The 16792-nt window shown below is 42.8% G+C and overlaps 1 protein-coding gene across 4 annotated transcripts in view; it reads left to right on the forward strand.

Moving 5' to 3' along the window:
- WIPF3 (WAS/WASL interacting protein family member 3) overlaps positions 1-16792 on the forward strand; it is a 125647-nt gene that overhangs the window by 92226 nt on the left and 16629 nt on the right. For all 4 annotated transcript variants that reach the window (XM_073630171.1, XM_073630172.1, XM_073630173.1 and 1 more), the window contains exons 3-6: positions 5083-5212; positions 8067-8183; positions 8786-9547; positions 12953-13093. In XM_073630171.1, coding sequence (XP_073486272.1) covers positions 5083-5212; positions 8067-8183; positions 8786-9547; positions 12953-13093 — 1150 coding nt within the window. The remainder of the gene's footprint in view (positions 1-5082; positions 5213-8066; positions 8184-8785; positions 9548-12952; positions 13094-16792) is intronic.

The following is a 16792-nucleotide window of genomic DNA, read 5'->3' on the forward strand; positions in this document are numbered from 1 at the left end:
TTATTTATTTCTAGATCTGTTTCCTTATCAGAACTTGAGCCGTGTAATCATAGTGTATAGTACTGTGTCCTCCTACCTTTCTCGGTGGCATTCCATGTCCTGCTCCCACATTGTCTCAGCAGAATGTGCTGGTACAGCCGGTTCCTTCTGGACAAAAACTGACACACATGCAGGCGTGAATTCCTCATTATGCCCTTTTTTTTTTTTTTTTTAACTCTACCTCTTAGATGATCCTTTTACATTCTGCAATATCATGATAGGTTGGACAAATACAAGGAGCCTCATAGCCAGGGTACTCAATTGCTTTATGTGCTGTGAACCTTTTCTTACTGTTAGTGGATGCACCGTGCTATAAAATGCCTTCATTCTGTTTGACTGAATGGAGTGGCTTCTGAATTCTTTATTCATTTATCCATCCTTAATCTTGTGCTACCACAGACTAAGACCTGACCAGCCAGAGCTAGTGGGTGCAATATGCCATCCACCTTTCATACCAACACACAGGGGGTTATTTACTAAAGGCAAATCCACGTTGCACTACTAGTACAAACTACAAGTGCAAAGTGCACTTGAAATTGCACTGAAAGTGCACTTGGAAGTGCAGTCGCTGTAGATCCGAGGGGGACATGCAAGGAAAGTAAAAAACAGCATTTTAGCTTGCACATGATTGGATGATAAAATCAGCAGAGCTTCCACTCATTTCAGATCCACCCCTCAGATTTACAATGACTGCACTTCCAAGGGCACTTTGCACTTGTAGTTTGCACTTGTAGTGCAAAGTGGATTTGCCTTTCGTTAATAACCCCCAAAGTGTTGCAAAGAGCACCTGAGCTCCATGAAGCACTCCTCCTTAGCTGATGGATTACTACACTATGCTGTTTGACCAAGAATTTTCTGCCTGATGGGAAGATGCCAAGCAGGAGGGTGCTGACAGGACCACTGACAAAGTGAAGTTACCACAGTGTATGGCCAACTTAAAAGTTACTAAACCCACAACAGTAAAATCAGTCTATATATGCAGAAAAGCATGCTGTACTCACTGTGGAACATAAGGAGTTAATCCTCTGCATTGTGTAAAAAGGCTGTCTGATCCTGTCTTCTCTGATCCTCTTTTTCTTCCACTGTCCCCAATCCATCTCCTGATAATATAGAGCAGTGGTTGCCCGCCCATAAGGGGCGCAGGGGTGCCCCCCCCATTCATGCGTCCTGCCCCCTAATCTACATGCGGGGCGCCGGCCACTTGGATTCCAATGTTTTTTGTTTTTTTTTAAGCATGTGATTAGAGCCAGAGGCTCTAATAGGCTTCAAAAAAAGGGTGGGCTCAGGGCGCAGAGCACTGCTCCATGAGCACACCCCACTTGTGTGACAATAGCGAATGAATATTCGCTATTGTCATACTCATTCTCCTCCCTGCCAATTATGAAGCGGGTCCTGTAAACCATCACCCGTTTGGCTGAAAGGACAGGCGATCCTATTGGATGCCTAGGATGAGGAGGGAGGAGACACGCAATGGAAGCCGCTGTGATGCAGAGGAGGAGGCGCGATGGAAGCCACCGCCCATAGGAGCGCTGCCCGCCCATGACCTAGATGGGGTAAGTGCGGGGCTGGATGACTGACCGTCCACAGAGGGGGGGGGGGGAGCCGACTGGGGGGGTGGTCATTTGAAGCCCCCCCCCCCAAACAAAAACACCAGCCGCCACTGATACAGAGCCTTGGGGGCACTCTGACCATGCTCAGTTTGGTGGGTATTGATAGAGAGTTTTTGTTTTTTTTCTTGGAAGGGTGCATATGATCAGCACAGGGCCAATCAGCACTGTCCAGACAGGGGATCAGGGGTCATGCAACCAGCCTCATAGGACAGTCAGGGTAGAGTGGAAACTCCTCCTACAAGCTTTAAGCGGACACTGATAGAAGTCACAAGACTGCTATATACTGCTGATGAGAAAACGTATTTAGCAGTTTATATTTACTAAAATAATTACATTCCCATGTTCTGTGTACTGTGGGAGATCAGATATAGTGAATGCAGGGTCCTGGGTTTAGTAACATTTTAAAAGAGAGGGATGGGGGATCATTAGAAGAGCAGGAGGAGGAGGAGGAGGCAGATAAGAGACTTGGTTTTTATTTGGTGAAATATATTGGAACGTGTTACTTATGTTGCTAGTATGGCTACAAAGTAAATACAAAGGGATTTATTTAAGACAAACCATAAGCATATACCTAATATAAATGGATTTTAAATGTTTATGTGAATATTTTGCTTCATTGTTTCAGCATAAAAAAACATAAGTCTTCAGTGTATATCAGGTACATTCTGAAGGAACCCATAGGATCAAGATTGCATAAGACATATGTTTTGTACCTTGCAGTAGAACATTAACACTGCCATCTTGTGGAGGAAGCTTGTCATTGCACCAAATAATTTTCTTCCTCATCCACTGAGGGACACAGCAAATCTTTTAGCTTCGGGTTATGCTGTCATCTAAAAGAGGATTGGACACATACAAAAAAAACTGTAGTCCAGTTTAGGATAACCCCTACTACGTCCAGCATGCCTAAGTTTTTTGCAAGTATCCTAGGAGGATGGACTTTTCTTTAGTTCTGCTGTGTTAAAAGACTGAAGTTGTATTTTTTATTCTTTGATTATTTTTTTTCATTGAGATTCTTCTTACATCACCGCTAGAACTTGTCCCTTCATTTGTAGCTATCTGGGGTGGTCATTATCAATCTGGCATTTAGGGTACCATGCCAGACTCCACTGAGCTGGACTTGGCAGAGATAGCCAGGAAGGGACTTGCAGGCATTGAGTTTTCTATGGAGCACTTTCCAGACTCTCTTCTGTTAAAGGTTAGCCTCAGAGTACTTAACAGGTCCAGAGACACTGGCATTGCCTCTGTGATTGTCCTGTCTGTGAAGACTCACCTAGTAAATAGACCTGTCAGGCCAAGCACTAGGAGCTACCTCAATTAAATTGGTTGTTGGATGCCATTATTCCCCATTTCTGCTCCACACTTTTTTCCACCATGAAACATTGAGGAAGCATTTTCCCACTGATGCTCCTGAAGGCAAAGAGCCACATGGAACTTTTCCCTTTGATCTGTTCCTGCTGCCTACCTACAGTGACTTTGGTCACTTTTTGCCACCCAACCCTGACTTGCTTGAAGCTGTCTGGGTTTCATAAGTACCTGAGGCCATGCCTGATATCCTGAGCTTATATATTGCCTTGCCTTGCCTATATCAGCAACAGGGTGGATTTGGTTTAAATCAAGTCGATTTAAATCACTAGTAAAAAAGCTTGATTTAAATTAACTCGATTTAAATCATAATTTTTAAAGAGCAACTGTCATCTCTGTCCCGCAGCGGCTCCTCCTCCAAACCGCTGTTGACTCACCAACAGTCCCATTCACTTTAATGGTACGGCTGGTGATGCGGCAGTGACACAACAAGGTGAGGGACGTGGCGGCAGCAGGTGAGTGGATGCCCGCTAACAGGCACTGCCATGATGGATCTGAAATGACAGGTGCTCTTTAAATGTAAGGCCTTATTCTTGCTGGTAGTTAGAATCTTTAATATTTGCAAACAAAATGAAGGTTTCCTATTTAGAATAATAAGCTGTCAGGTTAGTAAAACAACAAAAGAACCGATTAAATCATACAGTTTGTAGTGTACATAGATATGAAAACAATGGGATAAAGGAATATTCCTGAACTTTGTTTTATCTCATGGATACTGTGAAGTTGTGTGAATGCATCAATGTAGTGCATGTTATCTCAGCTTGCAGAGCTTGAATTCATTGAGTGAGTTTACCAAAAATGTAAATATTGCAGAATATACAGCCTCATGCTACATAACTAAGCTCAATTTCATGCTGAGTAAACTAAATTATTAATATATCCTAAATAGAAAACTATCTTTAGATAGATTTTTACTCCAAACGCTTTTTATTAAAATGATAAAAATCAAACAAATCTGATTTAAATTAAAAAAAAAAAACAGATTTAATTACAAATAAAATGATTTCTTTTTTTATTTTTTTTTTTTTAACCATTGATTTGTATCCACCCTGATCAGCAACATGTCTGATTCTAGATATAGGAGGGATAGTCTCACTGTACCGGGTGCCCCGGCTCACCGTCTACTGATGGATTTGGGGATGCTTGCAGCGCACCTGCTGATGATGACGATGTCTGCATTCTGCAGTCATGTTGCCTTCAGCCACTAAAGTGGATCCTGTCATTAGATTCCTCTTTTGCTGTGTCTCTTGCTTCATGGCCTAAATCAGCCAGTTTTTGTTGACTGATCACAGAGGCCACAAGTGTGCTCCCCCTGCAGATTTTATATATGATCCAGTCCTTGGCTTATGAGCTTACCCCTGAGGAGTCTAAGGCTACTGGTATTACTAAGGCCTCATGTACACTGCTGCTGGTAAACAGACGTTCGGAGGCAGTTGGATGCTTTTTTCAACTGCCCCTGAACTCATCCAATGTTATCTTATGTATACATGTACACAGGTTCCTTTAATGTTGTTTTTAGGCAGTTGCGTTTAGAGACTTTTCTTTGAAGGCAAAAAAATGAGTTCAGACGCCGAAGTTTCCGACGTTTCGGACACTAAACGCGGCTAAACGTGGTAACTCGCATTTAGCCGCGTTTCGTTTACAAGCGTTTTTCATTTTTGGCTATTTTGAAAAACGCTTCTAAACGCAAACGTGGCTAAACGCGGCATGTAAACGCGGCAAAACGGACATTTTAAACGTGGATTACTATCTGTCAAGTTAAATCATTCAGGAGAGGTTGTAAAAACGTCCCGTAATATAAAGCATTAGTGTTCTAGTTATGTTGTTTATTTTTTACCAATTGTTATCTGTGCAAAGAACAATAGACAGCACATGTGTTAAAAAATAAGCATATATACTGTACTGTATATATGAGTGATTTTTCTTATTTATTTATTTATTTATTTATTTTTGTTTACACTCCAAAATTTCAAATATGTTCTCCAACCTTATCATTTTACCTGCAATCCATTATAAAGCTGGGACTATTTCTTTAGATTAAATGTATGTGTTTTGTTTTATTTAAAAGGGTCGTTCAGCAGCACCAAACCTGAAACCAGAGGCAGGAGGCAGATCTGCGTTACTGTCTGACATTCACAAAGGGGCACGGTTAAGAAAAGTTGCAGAAGTCAAGGATCGAAGTGCTCCAATAATTGATGGTAAGAGCGGCTCCATTTTACTAAATGTGTATTTTTTTTAATTTCTTTTTCAGCCTCTAATGTTTACTGGTATCTTTTATATCAATGCTCCCAATTTATTAATTGGCCACAATACACTGGTTTACTTTTAGGACATATGTTACAGAACAGCTAGGCAGATGGCCTACTTCGATATCAAATTTTATTGTGTTTTTTTATGAAGACTTAAATGTAACCCCTAGCGCTGATGTAAGATTTAATGGAAGAAGGAAACGCTATAAATTTGTGGGCAACGTAAGAGCAGTAAGGAAGTGGTGTGGATGCCCCTCTAATGAGAGATTGTTACATTATTTTGAATATTTTATAGTGTTATGTTTCTGTGGCACATTTGGTAGACTTGGCCATATGACATCAAATAATTGCTGCTTTTAAATCCTAAGAACTGTTACTACCAGACATGACCACAATGTCACGTAGATGTCTGTAACTATAGTTTTTAAAATGAACCTTTCAGTAATTTTACAAGTCTGGATTAATAAACTCCTGGCCTCACAATATACAATAAAAGTATTCTTTTAAAAACTCTACCTCTTATCATTAAAAAGCTGTTTTTGAGTTCCAGACAAGTGACTTTGCCTATGTCATTGGCCTTCTGCGGGCAGTGGAAAACATTCCCTCAGTCTCTTTTCTTGCAGTGATTGGACTGCAACATTGTAACTTTCTGATGCAGTTTTTTACCTTGTGACTTGCTTTGGACACGGCCAAGATATTCACAGGCACCAGGATTTACAGGATTGTGCCATCCCCGAGTCAACATCCAAGTCCATGAAGTTGATATTGACCCTGGGTATTGCCTAAACAAATATGGTGCCATCATTCTGGAAAGAAAAGCAAATTAAGGCATTATCAGAAGGAGTAAACCCATACCTTCCAACAGGCCCAGATTGTCTTCTTGGACTGACTTCCATTTCGACCCTGCTCCTGCTGTACCGTTTACAGGGGCAAAATCCTACTAAGGCTTTCCCTTATACACTGTGCACACAGGCCACGGCATTTATAGGGGCGGCCCATCCATTGTGGGCACACGGCGCTGCCTCCCCTATCCACCTCCGCCGCCCTATCTATTCATGCGCCCGGCCTCTTTCAGGACGCCAGGCGCATGAAATCCTATGGCGGGGGGTGTTTTTTTTTAAGCACCTGATTCGAGCCAGAGGCTTTAATAGGACAGCCGATCCTATTGGATGCCTAGGAGGAGACGCATGGCAGGAGCGAGGAGGAGAAGACACAGGAGCCTGATGACTGCTGATACCCCGATCCTCGCAGCTGCTCGATGTGCCCACCGATGCCCGATTCCCGCTTCTGTCTGATGTGCCCACCGCCTAGATGGGGTAAGTGCCGGTGGACAGCGAGGGTGGCGGGGAGGAGGTTGAGGTGCCGTTGGGGGGGGGGGTTGTTTGTTTCCCCAAACAAAAAACAGCCACCACTGCATATATATGCAAATTGCTGCGGGATTTGCATATAAATAACCCAGTGTATGAATGGGGTAATTGTGGGATTTGTATATGGATGAGCTTTACTGGCTCATTCATATGTAAATTACCCTGCTGCCCATTCATAGTTACATAGGTAATTTGGTTGAGAAAAGACACAAGTCCACCCAGTTCAACCCCAAAAAGAATCCAGGCCTTTTTTAAACAATCTACTGAGCTAGCTAAAACCAGCTCTAGTCCACATTTTCACAGCTCTTACTGCGAAGAAGCCCTACTGTGAAGGGACGCTCCTCCTTAGCTCCACATTTGTACTTTGAGGAGAGGGGAGATTCTGTACTGGAGGGGGGTTCTGTACTGACCCATTTAAAAATTGGCCCCCTTTATCAAGTTCAAATGTTGGGAGGTATGTAAACCTGTAAATATACATAGTACTTAGCATGCATGCACTTAACATGAAAATATATAGTGATGCTAAGTGCACTTTAACTTGCTGATAACATGTTGATTTGGTCTTGAGTTTGCTAAATAAAAGACACCAAGACAGAGCTTGCTGTATGGTTTTTAATGTTAAAGCGGAGCTCCACCCAAAAGGGAAGCTCCACTTGTTTGCTTCCTCCCCCCCCCCCCATCCACTGCCACATTTGGCACCTTTCGGGAGGGAGGGGGAGCAGATACCTGTCAAAACCAGGTACCTGCTCTCATTTCTAGGTAAAATCGCCGCAATCGTTGTGTGGTGATCTACGCAATTTTTTTCCCCCAGGCTGGAACTCCTCTTTAAAATTGAAATCTATAAAAGAAGATGCTGGTTTTTAATTTAGTTTTTAAATGTTTTGCATATGAAAAAAATATGCTTGGTGAATGTAGCATAGTCATTAAAGCGGACCTTTAGTCATTTTTTCATCTTTCCATCTATTAAATCTTCTGCCCTTGTTGTTTTAACTTTGAATAGTAAAACATTTTTTGTGCCAGTAAATACCTTTTACAGCCCTCTTCTTGTTTCTTGTCTGGTAAAAAGCCTAGGCTTATGACATCATGCACAGCTCTCTTTCACACTCTCCTGAGAGTTTACCAGGAAGGGTAAACCAGAAAGAGGGCCAATGAGAGCTGCAGAGCTGGAGATGTACCTCTGTGTGTCTGTGTAAATCCCCGAAGTGAACAGACAGCAGCTTCAGCTGCCCACAGTTAAAATAGATGCAGCCAGACTCAGTGGAGGGAGATTTCTGCAGCATATTTGGCAAGTACAGGATCACAGTATATATAAAATAATATGCAAAGTGGTTGGAGGGAAGCTTCAGAATGGCAAAGATGTTTTTTTTTTTTTTTTAACAAATTATGTGAGTAGACTGCAGTTCCTCTTTAAACTCATCCCTTGTGTTTTTGTGTAGGAGCAAAAAAAAATGCTGGTACAGGAAATGGTAGGAGTGCAATGGCACCCCCTAGCGGTGGCCTTTTTGCTGGAGGATTCCCAGTGCTTAAACCTCCTGGTCAGAGAGATGCGCCAGGTAAGAAATGGTGAATGTGGCCATTTTTTTAATACTTTCTTATTCCTGTTTTCTAGACATAGCATCTAAAAATGTATGTAAACGTTAATCGCATACTTAAAGTGCAACTCCACATTTATTTATAAATTTATAAATTGTGAAGGATATGCATTGTTTTTAGGGCGCTCTTAGTCTAATTTCACACCAGCTTAACAGAAGCTTTAAAAAGCTTGTGAATGTCCATATCTTGTTTACATATTGTTTGTATTATGAACTGTGCAATCCATTTCATGAATGCTTTGTAATTAGTTTATTAATACACCCATTGTCATTAAATATATGTTCCCTGTAAAAATGAACCACTGAAGACATTTAGAGATGTCATGAACAGAACTTAAATTGCTTGATTTTGTATTTATAGTGTTGTGTCTACTTCCTGTTCTCTATTTGTTTACGCTTTAAAACCTGTACTGTTGTATATTTTTGTATCGTTTGAAACCTCACCCTCACTTTCATGGTACATTCTGTTTATTCAGTTCACTCTAGATTGTCAGCGTAGTTTGTGATTTGGAATTTATATGGAAATAATTAGAATTGTATCTATCTATCTATTCTAAATACAGGAAACAAAAATGCTCCACAGCTTCCAGGAGTAAAAGCAAATGTTCAAAAGCAGCAGGATCAACCTCCAAGTAATGCAAGACATGATTTACCCAAGCCTCCACCTGCTTCTGTTCCAGCTACTATAGCAGCTAGACCTCCACCACCACGACCAACAATCCTTGGTCATTCTCCTCCAGCGCCACCTCCAGTTCCACCTTCAGTCAACAAACCTCAACTGGTGTTGCCAATTTCCCAAGCACCACCACATTCTAGTTCCCCATTCAAAGAAAAACCTGCAAAATCCACAACTGAGTTTAGTGCCCCACCACCTCTACCTCCATATACACATGACAAGTCAAGAACTCACAGATCTAACTCCCATGCCTTCCCACCTCCTCCGCCTCCCCCTCCTCATCATCCTCCTCCTGCTCCACCAACGGGATATGCTGGCAGGAGAAGCCCATCCCCTTCACCACCTGATATCAGAGATATTCCGCCACCTCTACCACCAGCACGTCCACTTTCCTCACACATAAGGATAGAAGAGGATTCTTTTCCTAAGCCACCCGATCCTAGTGATCTCCCACCGCCTCCACCTCCTCCACCTCCTCCTTTTCATCAAATGTCAAATTCAGCCAAGCGAAGGTTATCTGAGCCATTGCCACCACCACCAACCTTTATTGCTGACCAAAATAATGCTCCTGCTCGACCACCAAAAGGTCCTCTAGGTAGACCTTCTGGCCCTCCTGTGCCTGGACATGGAAGACCTCTTAAAACTGCAGGTAATATACATGGTTTGTAAAACTTTGGTGATTCTTTCCCTTGCTTTTTTTTAAAGGGCAAGCTTTTATTACATCATGGGAGCAGATATTTTCTATTCTCTGGTCCACGCAGCTGTCATGCTGATAAGGAGGGGTGGCCACATATGGACTGAGGAAGGAAAACTGAAGCAAGGAAATCTAGAGAAACACACAGTTGGCAATCAGTCTTTGTTGAAAGCTGAGCTCCTTCCTCCCCTATAATAGAACCAGCATAAAGTTTAATAATCTATCATCTTTTATATCTTTTGCCTGGCAAGTAAATCTTGTAGCCATCAAGCTCCAAATGTCTGTGTTCCTTTTAGTAAATATAGCTGCATGGGAGGATAGTCATAGCTACCAACGTGTCTGTCTCTAAACTACAGTACATCTCCAAGCATCCCAAGTGTTGTCTCTATTTTCCAGGGATAGTCAGGATGTGTACAGTACACCTTGCAGCTCTACCTATTCAGATCTGTTGAAAGCTCTGTTAGTCATAATTATATGGTGTTTACAGGAAGCAGGGTACAGCTTCTGCATACCCGCGTGTTATGTCGCTTAGATACACTGAGGCACTTTGAGTCCAAAGAATCAAGAAAGCATGTCAGTGACTGGTGCAAAAGTAGTGTGCAATCCAGTATCAGAGAGTGGTCACCTGCCCAGGCTATATCAAGTAAGTGGTCAACTTACTTGATATTGGGGACCTTAAGTGTGGTCGCTGACTTTGCCAAAGGGCTACATGCAATATTAAAATAGAACTATAGGCAAAACTTTTTTTCTTCACTTTGGATAGAGAAAGGGAGGGTTATAACCCCTGTAAGGTTTATTTTTGCCCTCTTTATCCCACTGGGGAGATTTATCTTCACTTCTTGTCCCATAGCCAAAACAGATAGTGAGAGGAAATCTCTTCAAATTAACCCTTTTATGCCAACCGCCTTCTGGCCCTTTAAGAGTTTTAAAAGCCGGGAGGCGAGCATTCGGGTCATGTGACTGCTGGGATTGGCTGTCACAGCGATCACATGATCAGAAAGCTCCCGATCGCAAGTGTGCATCGGGAGCCTACCGATCCCTGCTGGCTACCGTGCTGAGAGCGTGCTAAGTGGTTTACAGAAGGCCACATATATGAGACGTGAGGACGGCAGTAACAGTCCACTGTTGGACTTTGGGAGTGCGGTTTTCCGGAGGATCGAAGGATCGGGTAAGTATAGCTTTTGGATGCACTCCTAGACAAAACGAGCAGTTAACCCATGCAGCGGTGCTGTGAGAAAAATAATTTCAAGGAGTTGTGCTTTAAAAATAATGTTTGCCACATTTGATATTTCTCTCAGCAAGATCCATTATAAAACATAACAATATAAAAGAGATGGTCAGCCTAAAAAAAAGGCTTTATTGGAGGCCAATTTAAAAAAGTATTTTCCTTCACTAACTTAAAGCAGAGTTCCACCCAAAAATGGAACTTCCACTTTAAGTACTCGTGACCCCCTGACATGCCACATTTGGCATGTCATTTTTTTGGGGGGGGAGCGGGTAACTAGTTTTCACAAGTACCCAGCTCCCACTTCCTGCCTTGGCACCGCGGTGCCGGAAGCAAGTTCACTCCCTCCCTCCATGCAACCTGTGACGTGTCGCAGAAGATTGCCTGGACATTCATAATGTGCAGCGCGGCTTGCGAATGCGCAGTGCGTTCCGGCTGTGAAGCCACAGCCGGGCGTCCACACTTGCAATGCCGGCGCCGCAGAGAGGAGGGGGTGAGGAGCGAGGCTTCAGGCTGCCGCATCGCTGGACCGTGGGACAGGCAAGTGTCTGTTTATTAAAAGTCAGCATCTACACCTTTTGTAGCCGCTGACCTTTAAATGGGTGGTACGCCGCTTTAAGCAAGCACCTAAAACACATACTATCTGCAGAGGCCATGAGGGGCCACACAATAAGCACCAAGGGGCCTCAGATTGGGCACCAGGGAACTATACCGTTACTGGCTCTAATAGTTACATAGTTAGTCAGGTTGAAAAAAAGACACAAGTCCATCTAGTTTAACTAATTTAAAAAAAAAAAAAATCATACAACCCCATATACACAAACCCTCACCCACGGTTTATCCAGAGGAAGGCGAAAAACCCCAGCAAAGCATGATCCAATTTTCTACAGCAAAATTCCTTCATGATCCCCCGAGAGGCAATCAGATTTTCCCTGGATCAACTTTACCTATAAATGTTAGTACCCAGGAGCCGCCAGTCACGGCATGACCCCTATTAGAAACGGCATGGTCTGCCCTTTCTAAAGTGCGCATGCGCAGTAGTCATTGGCGCATGCGCCGTAGCCAACGGCTCACGGCTTTTTTGTAAATATTTACTAAACCGTGGAGGTTTAGGAGATATTTCCAGCACCTACAGGTAAGCCTTAATATAGGCTTACCTGTAGATAAAAGTGGTTGTACAGGACGGTGTACAACCACTTAAAGGTTATGATCTACCAAAACCCCCAGATCCTTCTCCACTATGGATCCCCCCAGTTATACTCCCCCTAGTATGTATGATGCATGCATATTCTTAGCCCCCAAGTGCATAACTTTACATTTATTAACATTAAACCTCATTTGCCACATAGTTGTCCGATTAAACAGTGCATTGAGGTTGGCTTGTAAGTTGGAGATGTCCTGTAAGGATGCTATTCCGCTGCATAGCTTGGTGTCATCTGCAAAGACTGAAATTATACTTTTAATCCCAGACCCTATATCATTTATAAAATAATATAACTATAATAGGTAAGAAGATTTCTCAGTGCTGGGAGAAACACAATCATTTCCTGTAACAATGTAGCTCTAACAATGCAAACATTGTTTTTTCTTGAGCCTGGAGTTCTGCTTTTATTTTGTCACTTAATGAAAAATTAGACCTAACTATTCCACTTTTCTCTCATATTTCTTCCTCCAGTTAGCCCCAAAGATCCTACTTGTAAAATATATTGTTTCATATGTCTGACCCTTTGAGGCACAAGGATCCAATCAAAGGCTGTGGGGTTGATTTGCTAAAGGCAAATATACTGTGCTCCAGAGCTTAGTAAATGAGGTAACGCTTCACTTTGCAAAGAATACTCAGTCACATGCAAGGAAAATAAAAAACAGCATTTTTGCTTGTACATGATTGGATGATAGAAATCAGCAGAGCTTCTCCTCATTTCAGATCTTCCCCTCAAATCTAGAGTGTTTTAACTTGCAATGCACAGTATAGTTCCCTTTGTAAATCAACCTCTTAAGTGTTTTTTTTTTACAAATATTTTTTTTTTTGTATGTTTCTAGTCTTTGTCCAGGGAAAAAAAACAATTTGCATAGAAACTTTGCTTTACTAAGAAACATTTTGTATGGTAGACTTAACCCTTTAATTCTTTCCTCAGCAAACAGTGGTGGGAGGCAAGCTCCTCCTCCACCACCCCCAATGAGGGCACCAACCACAGAGTTGTCCAGTAAGACGCAGGCTAATCAGCTGTCCGCAGGCTGGAAGTCATCTCCACAGATTTATCGTCCTCCTAGCCCAGGTAATGTTACTTCTACAACTTTTCATATAAGTAGCTGTACTCATGGAATGTCTTTCCAAAATGAAAACCATTGCTGGTATACCCTAGACCAGGGGTCTCCAAACTTTCTAAGCAAAGGGCCAATTTACTTTCTTTCAAGCTTTAGGGGGGCCGGACTGTGGCTAGTGGACATACAAAATGCCCCTGCATACATGCTTCATCATTGGTTTTAATGGGAGAAATAGTGCCACATTAATGGCGTCAGTAGGGGGAATAGTGTCCCATCATTGGTGTCAGTTGGTGGAATAGTGCCCCAAGGGCCAGATAAGGGTAAGCAAAGGGCCACATCCGACCCCTGGGCCCCAGTTTGGAGACCACTACCTTAGACCATTGGTGTGCTCAGCGGTGGCACGTCCATACGGAGCACAGGGGCGCCGCCCCCCTAATCCATGCACCTGCCCCCTAATATACATGCAGGGCACCGGATGCATGGATTCCAATAGGTTGTTTTTTTTTTAGAAGCCGGGCACCTAATTGGCTTCAAAAAGGGGTGGGCTTGGGGCGCAAATCCCACCCAGTTGTGTGACAATAGCGAATTGATATTCGCTTTCGTCTTCCTGATTCTCCTCCCGGCCATTCCCTACTCAAGAATTGGGTCCTGAGACCCGATTCTCTGAGAGAAAAAGTGATCCTATTGGCCACTGAGAAGGAGGAGGGAGGAGACGCAAGGGGTGCAGTGAAGCCGAGGAAGGAGGAGACTCAGGGTGAAGCCGCCGCCCGGAGGAAGCCCGCATCATAGATGGGGTAAGTGCGGGGCTGGAGACCGGTGATTGCCGCCGCCCCCCCCCCCCAAAAAATACCACCAGCCACCACTGGGTATACTGCCAGTGAATTGGGTACCCCAAACATTTTCAGGGTTCCTAAATTATTCATGTAAGTATTTGGGGTCTACCAAGAGCATATATTGACACTGGTGCTACCAAAAAATTGCAATATTCGAACTTATGCAAACTTCAAATGTATAATAAGTACCTATTACATATTGGCTACATATGGCTGACACCTCCAGGTTTTTGCACCCCAAGTCCATAGTTTAGTGACAAGTCTGTCATTCAGTTTATTACTGTCACAGGGGAGCTAATATGCCCCATATGTGACTATAAAAAGTAGAGATAGGTGTTCCTTATGGAGGCATCTGACAACTGTTATACCTGATACCTTCTCTGCTTGTAGTTCATGCAAATAGGGGACACAGAGCCCCTAACCTACATTTTACTGGGCCACTGATAGCTCTGAACCAGAAAATACTCAGGGTTGAGCACTTATGGGATCAGTGTAATCAGAAGAGATCAGGAATTGTTAAAAAGGTAAGAGAAAATGATAACTGTAACAGATTAAGATAATATGATTTGGGTGTTGTAAATCCCCAGAAACTGTAATATGCACAAAATGATGCGCAACCTCACAAGAATATGAGGCATGGTCAGGCACTTGATACAAGAAGCTGGAGTGATATGTGCATTTTATATTTCCCTCAGATTCAGAGCACCGAGGACACTTTTTGGGTAACAGACCTGACTTGATGTGCACTTTAAAATATTAATACACAGTCGCAAATTGTAACATGATCGCCTGCACTTCACCAGAGGCAGCTGTTATATCCTCATTGCAACCTCTGCATAACTCCGTTTACCGACAAACTACAGGGAATATCCAGGGCACCTCTCTTAATAAAAAACATCGCTTAAGCCTCGTACACACGTCGAGAAAAACGGACCAAAAAATTCCACTTTCAACGCGAACGTACGATAATCTGTTCATTGGTACACAGCTGTCGCCCAAAATTTTCTGAAGACACAAACACGAAGATTTTTCTCATACAATACCAGATCATACGATTTTCGTTTAATCAGTACAGTTTTCTTTCGAAACTACAATACAAATACACTACAACACATTACAGGACTTCCGAAATGTATTCCTGTCGTGGGAGAATTTTCGTACTTTAGTAACCTATTCACATTCGATATGGAGACTAGCATGCAATAAGGCTTTAGGAACCTCCGCTATGGTAACTCCTTTATCTATCATACTGATTGGGCCTCCTCTATTAACAATGCAATTTGGGGTCATCCTTTACTGCCTGAGTTCCTCACATGGCCCAGTGCAGGCAAAGCACTTTATCTTTTATTTTCAACTGAGGCATGCAATTCAATCCTAATTTATATCTCTTCAGGTCGCACTCCAACAGCCCCCTTTGGAAAAACTTTTACTATCCTTGGATGAGACCAGGCTGATTTCCAGGTACTACTCGGAACTTCTTGGAGCCAAATTACTATCCCCATCCCGAATTCGATACATGTGAGATGATCCCTCAAATATCTGAAGAAGATTGGGAGGAGATTGAGGAGTCTTCTATGACCTTAGTAATATTGTCTAAAGACAAACTCTTACAACTTAAGTTGAACCATTAAATGTATTATAGTCCCCAGCGCCTATATATTTTAAAGATTACTCTACCTCCCCAATGTTTTCACCTCTGTGGAAGAAGCGGACTTCTTCCATGCCTCGTGGCTGTGTCCTCCCAAATGTGCAACTTCCTTGAGTTAGCATTAGGTCGATTACTATGCTAAAAATATAATTTTAATTACATGGAAACGATCTCTTCTGATCTGCCTTTTGGAATGGACGCAACCTTTACACTGCAAAAACACATATGTGCGGGATTCCTGCGCACTCCAAGCACGAAGACCTAGCTCCCGAAAACAACTCCTTGTCCCAAGAAGACATCAGTAGCTGGTGGGTCCAGCTTCTGATCATGTGACCACTTTGGCAGCCACAGTGGTCACATGATCGCCCTTCTTTCCCGCCCCCTGGTGATAAAAGCTTTTAAAGGGGGCACCAGGGTGGGCAGGAAGGGGTTAATGATGACCTTTCATTGTATCAACTCACCTATACTACTAGGGGGACACTGAAACGTTTTGATAAAATATGAGGTCGTTGGATCAATTCTTTTCTTACTGCCTGACCTTGCTGGGTTTCCTGTAGACAACGATTTCCTTCTGTCCAATATATTCCGATAACTCAGACTGTTTAACAAGGTATATTATGTAATGATTGCATGACCTACATGTGGGACATGGACACTGTTAATGGTTAAGGCCCGGTTCACACTGGTGGAACATATGCTCCGACTTTGGGAGCACATCAGTACTGCCTCATCAGTGCCTCTCAGTGCAGCCTCTTCAGTGAAGGAGAAAACTTACTTATTTGCAAAGTTTTGTAACAAAAAAACGAAGAAAAACTTTTATTTTTTTCCAGAAATTTTCAGTCTTTTTTTATTTGTAGCGCAAAAAATAAAAACCCCATTGGTGATCAAATACCACCAAAAGAAAGTTCTGTTTGTGGGAAAAAAATGATTAAAATTTTGTTTGGGTACAGCGCCGCATGACCGCGCAATTGTCATTCAAAATGCAACAGCAAAGAAAGCTGAAAATTGGACTGGGCGGGATGTACCCCATACTCATTCATATGGTGGGGCCGGGATCTGGGGGCCCCCTTGTAAAAAGGGCTTCCAGATTATGATAAGCCCCCTGCCAGCAGACCCCAAAAAAACACCAGGGTGGTCACTTGTCGAGAAGAGGCCCCTGTCCCCATCAACATGAGGACAAGCCCCCCCCCCTTTCCTGACGTGCGTGCTCGGATAAGGGTCTGGTATGG

Source organism: Aquarana catesbeiana, linkage group LG05 (assembly GCF_042186555.1).
Source record: "Aquarana catesbeiana isolate 2022-GZ linkage group LG05, ASM4218655v1, whole genome shotgun sequence".
In the NCBI taxonomy this organism is placed as follows: Eukaryota; Metazoa; Chordata; class Amphibia; order Anura; family Ranidae; genus Aquarana; species Aquarana catesbeiana.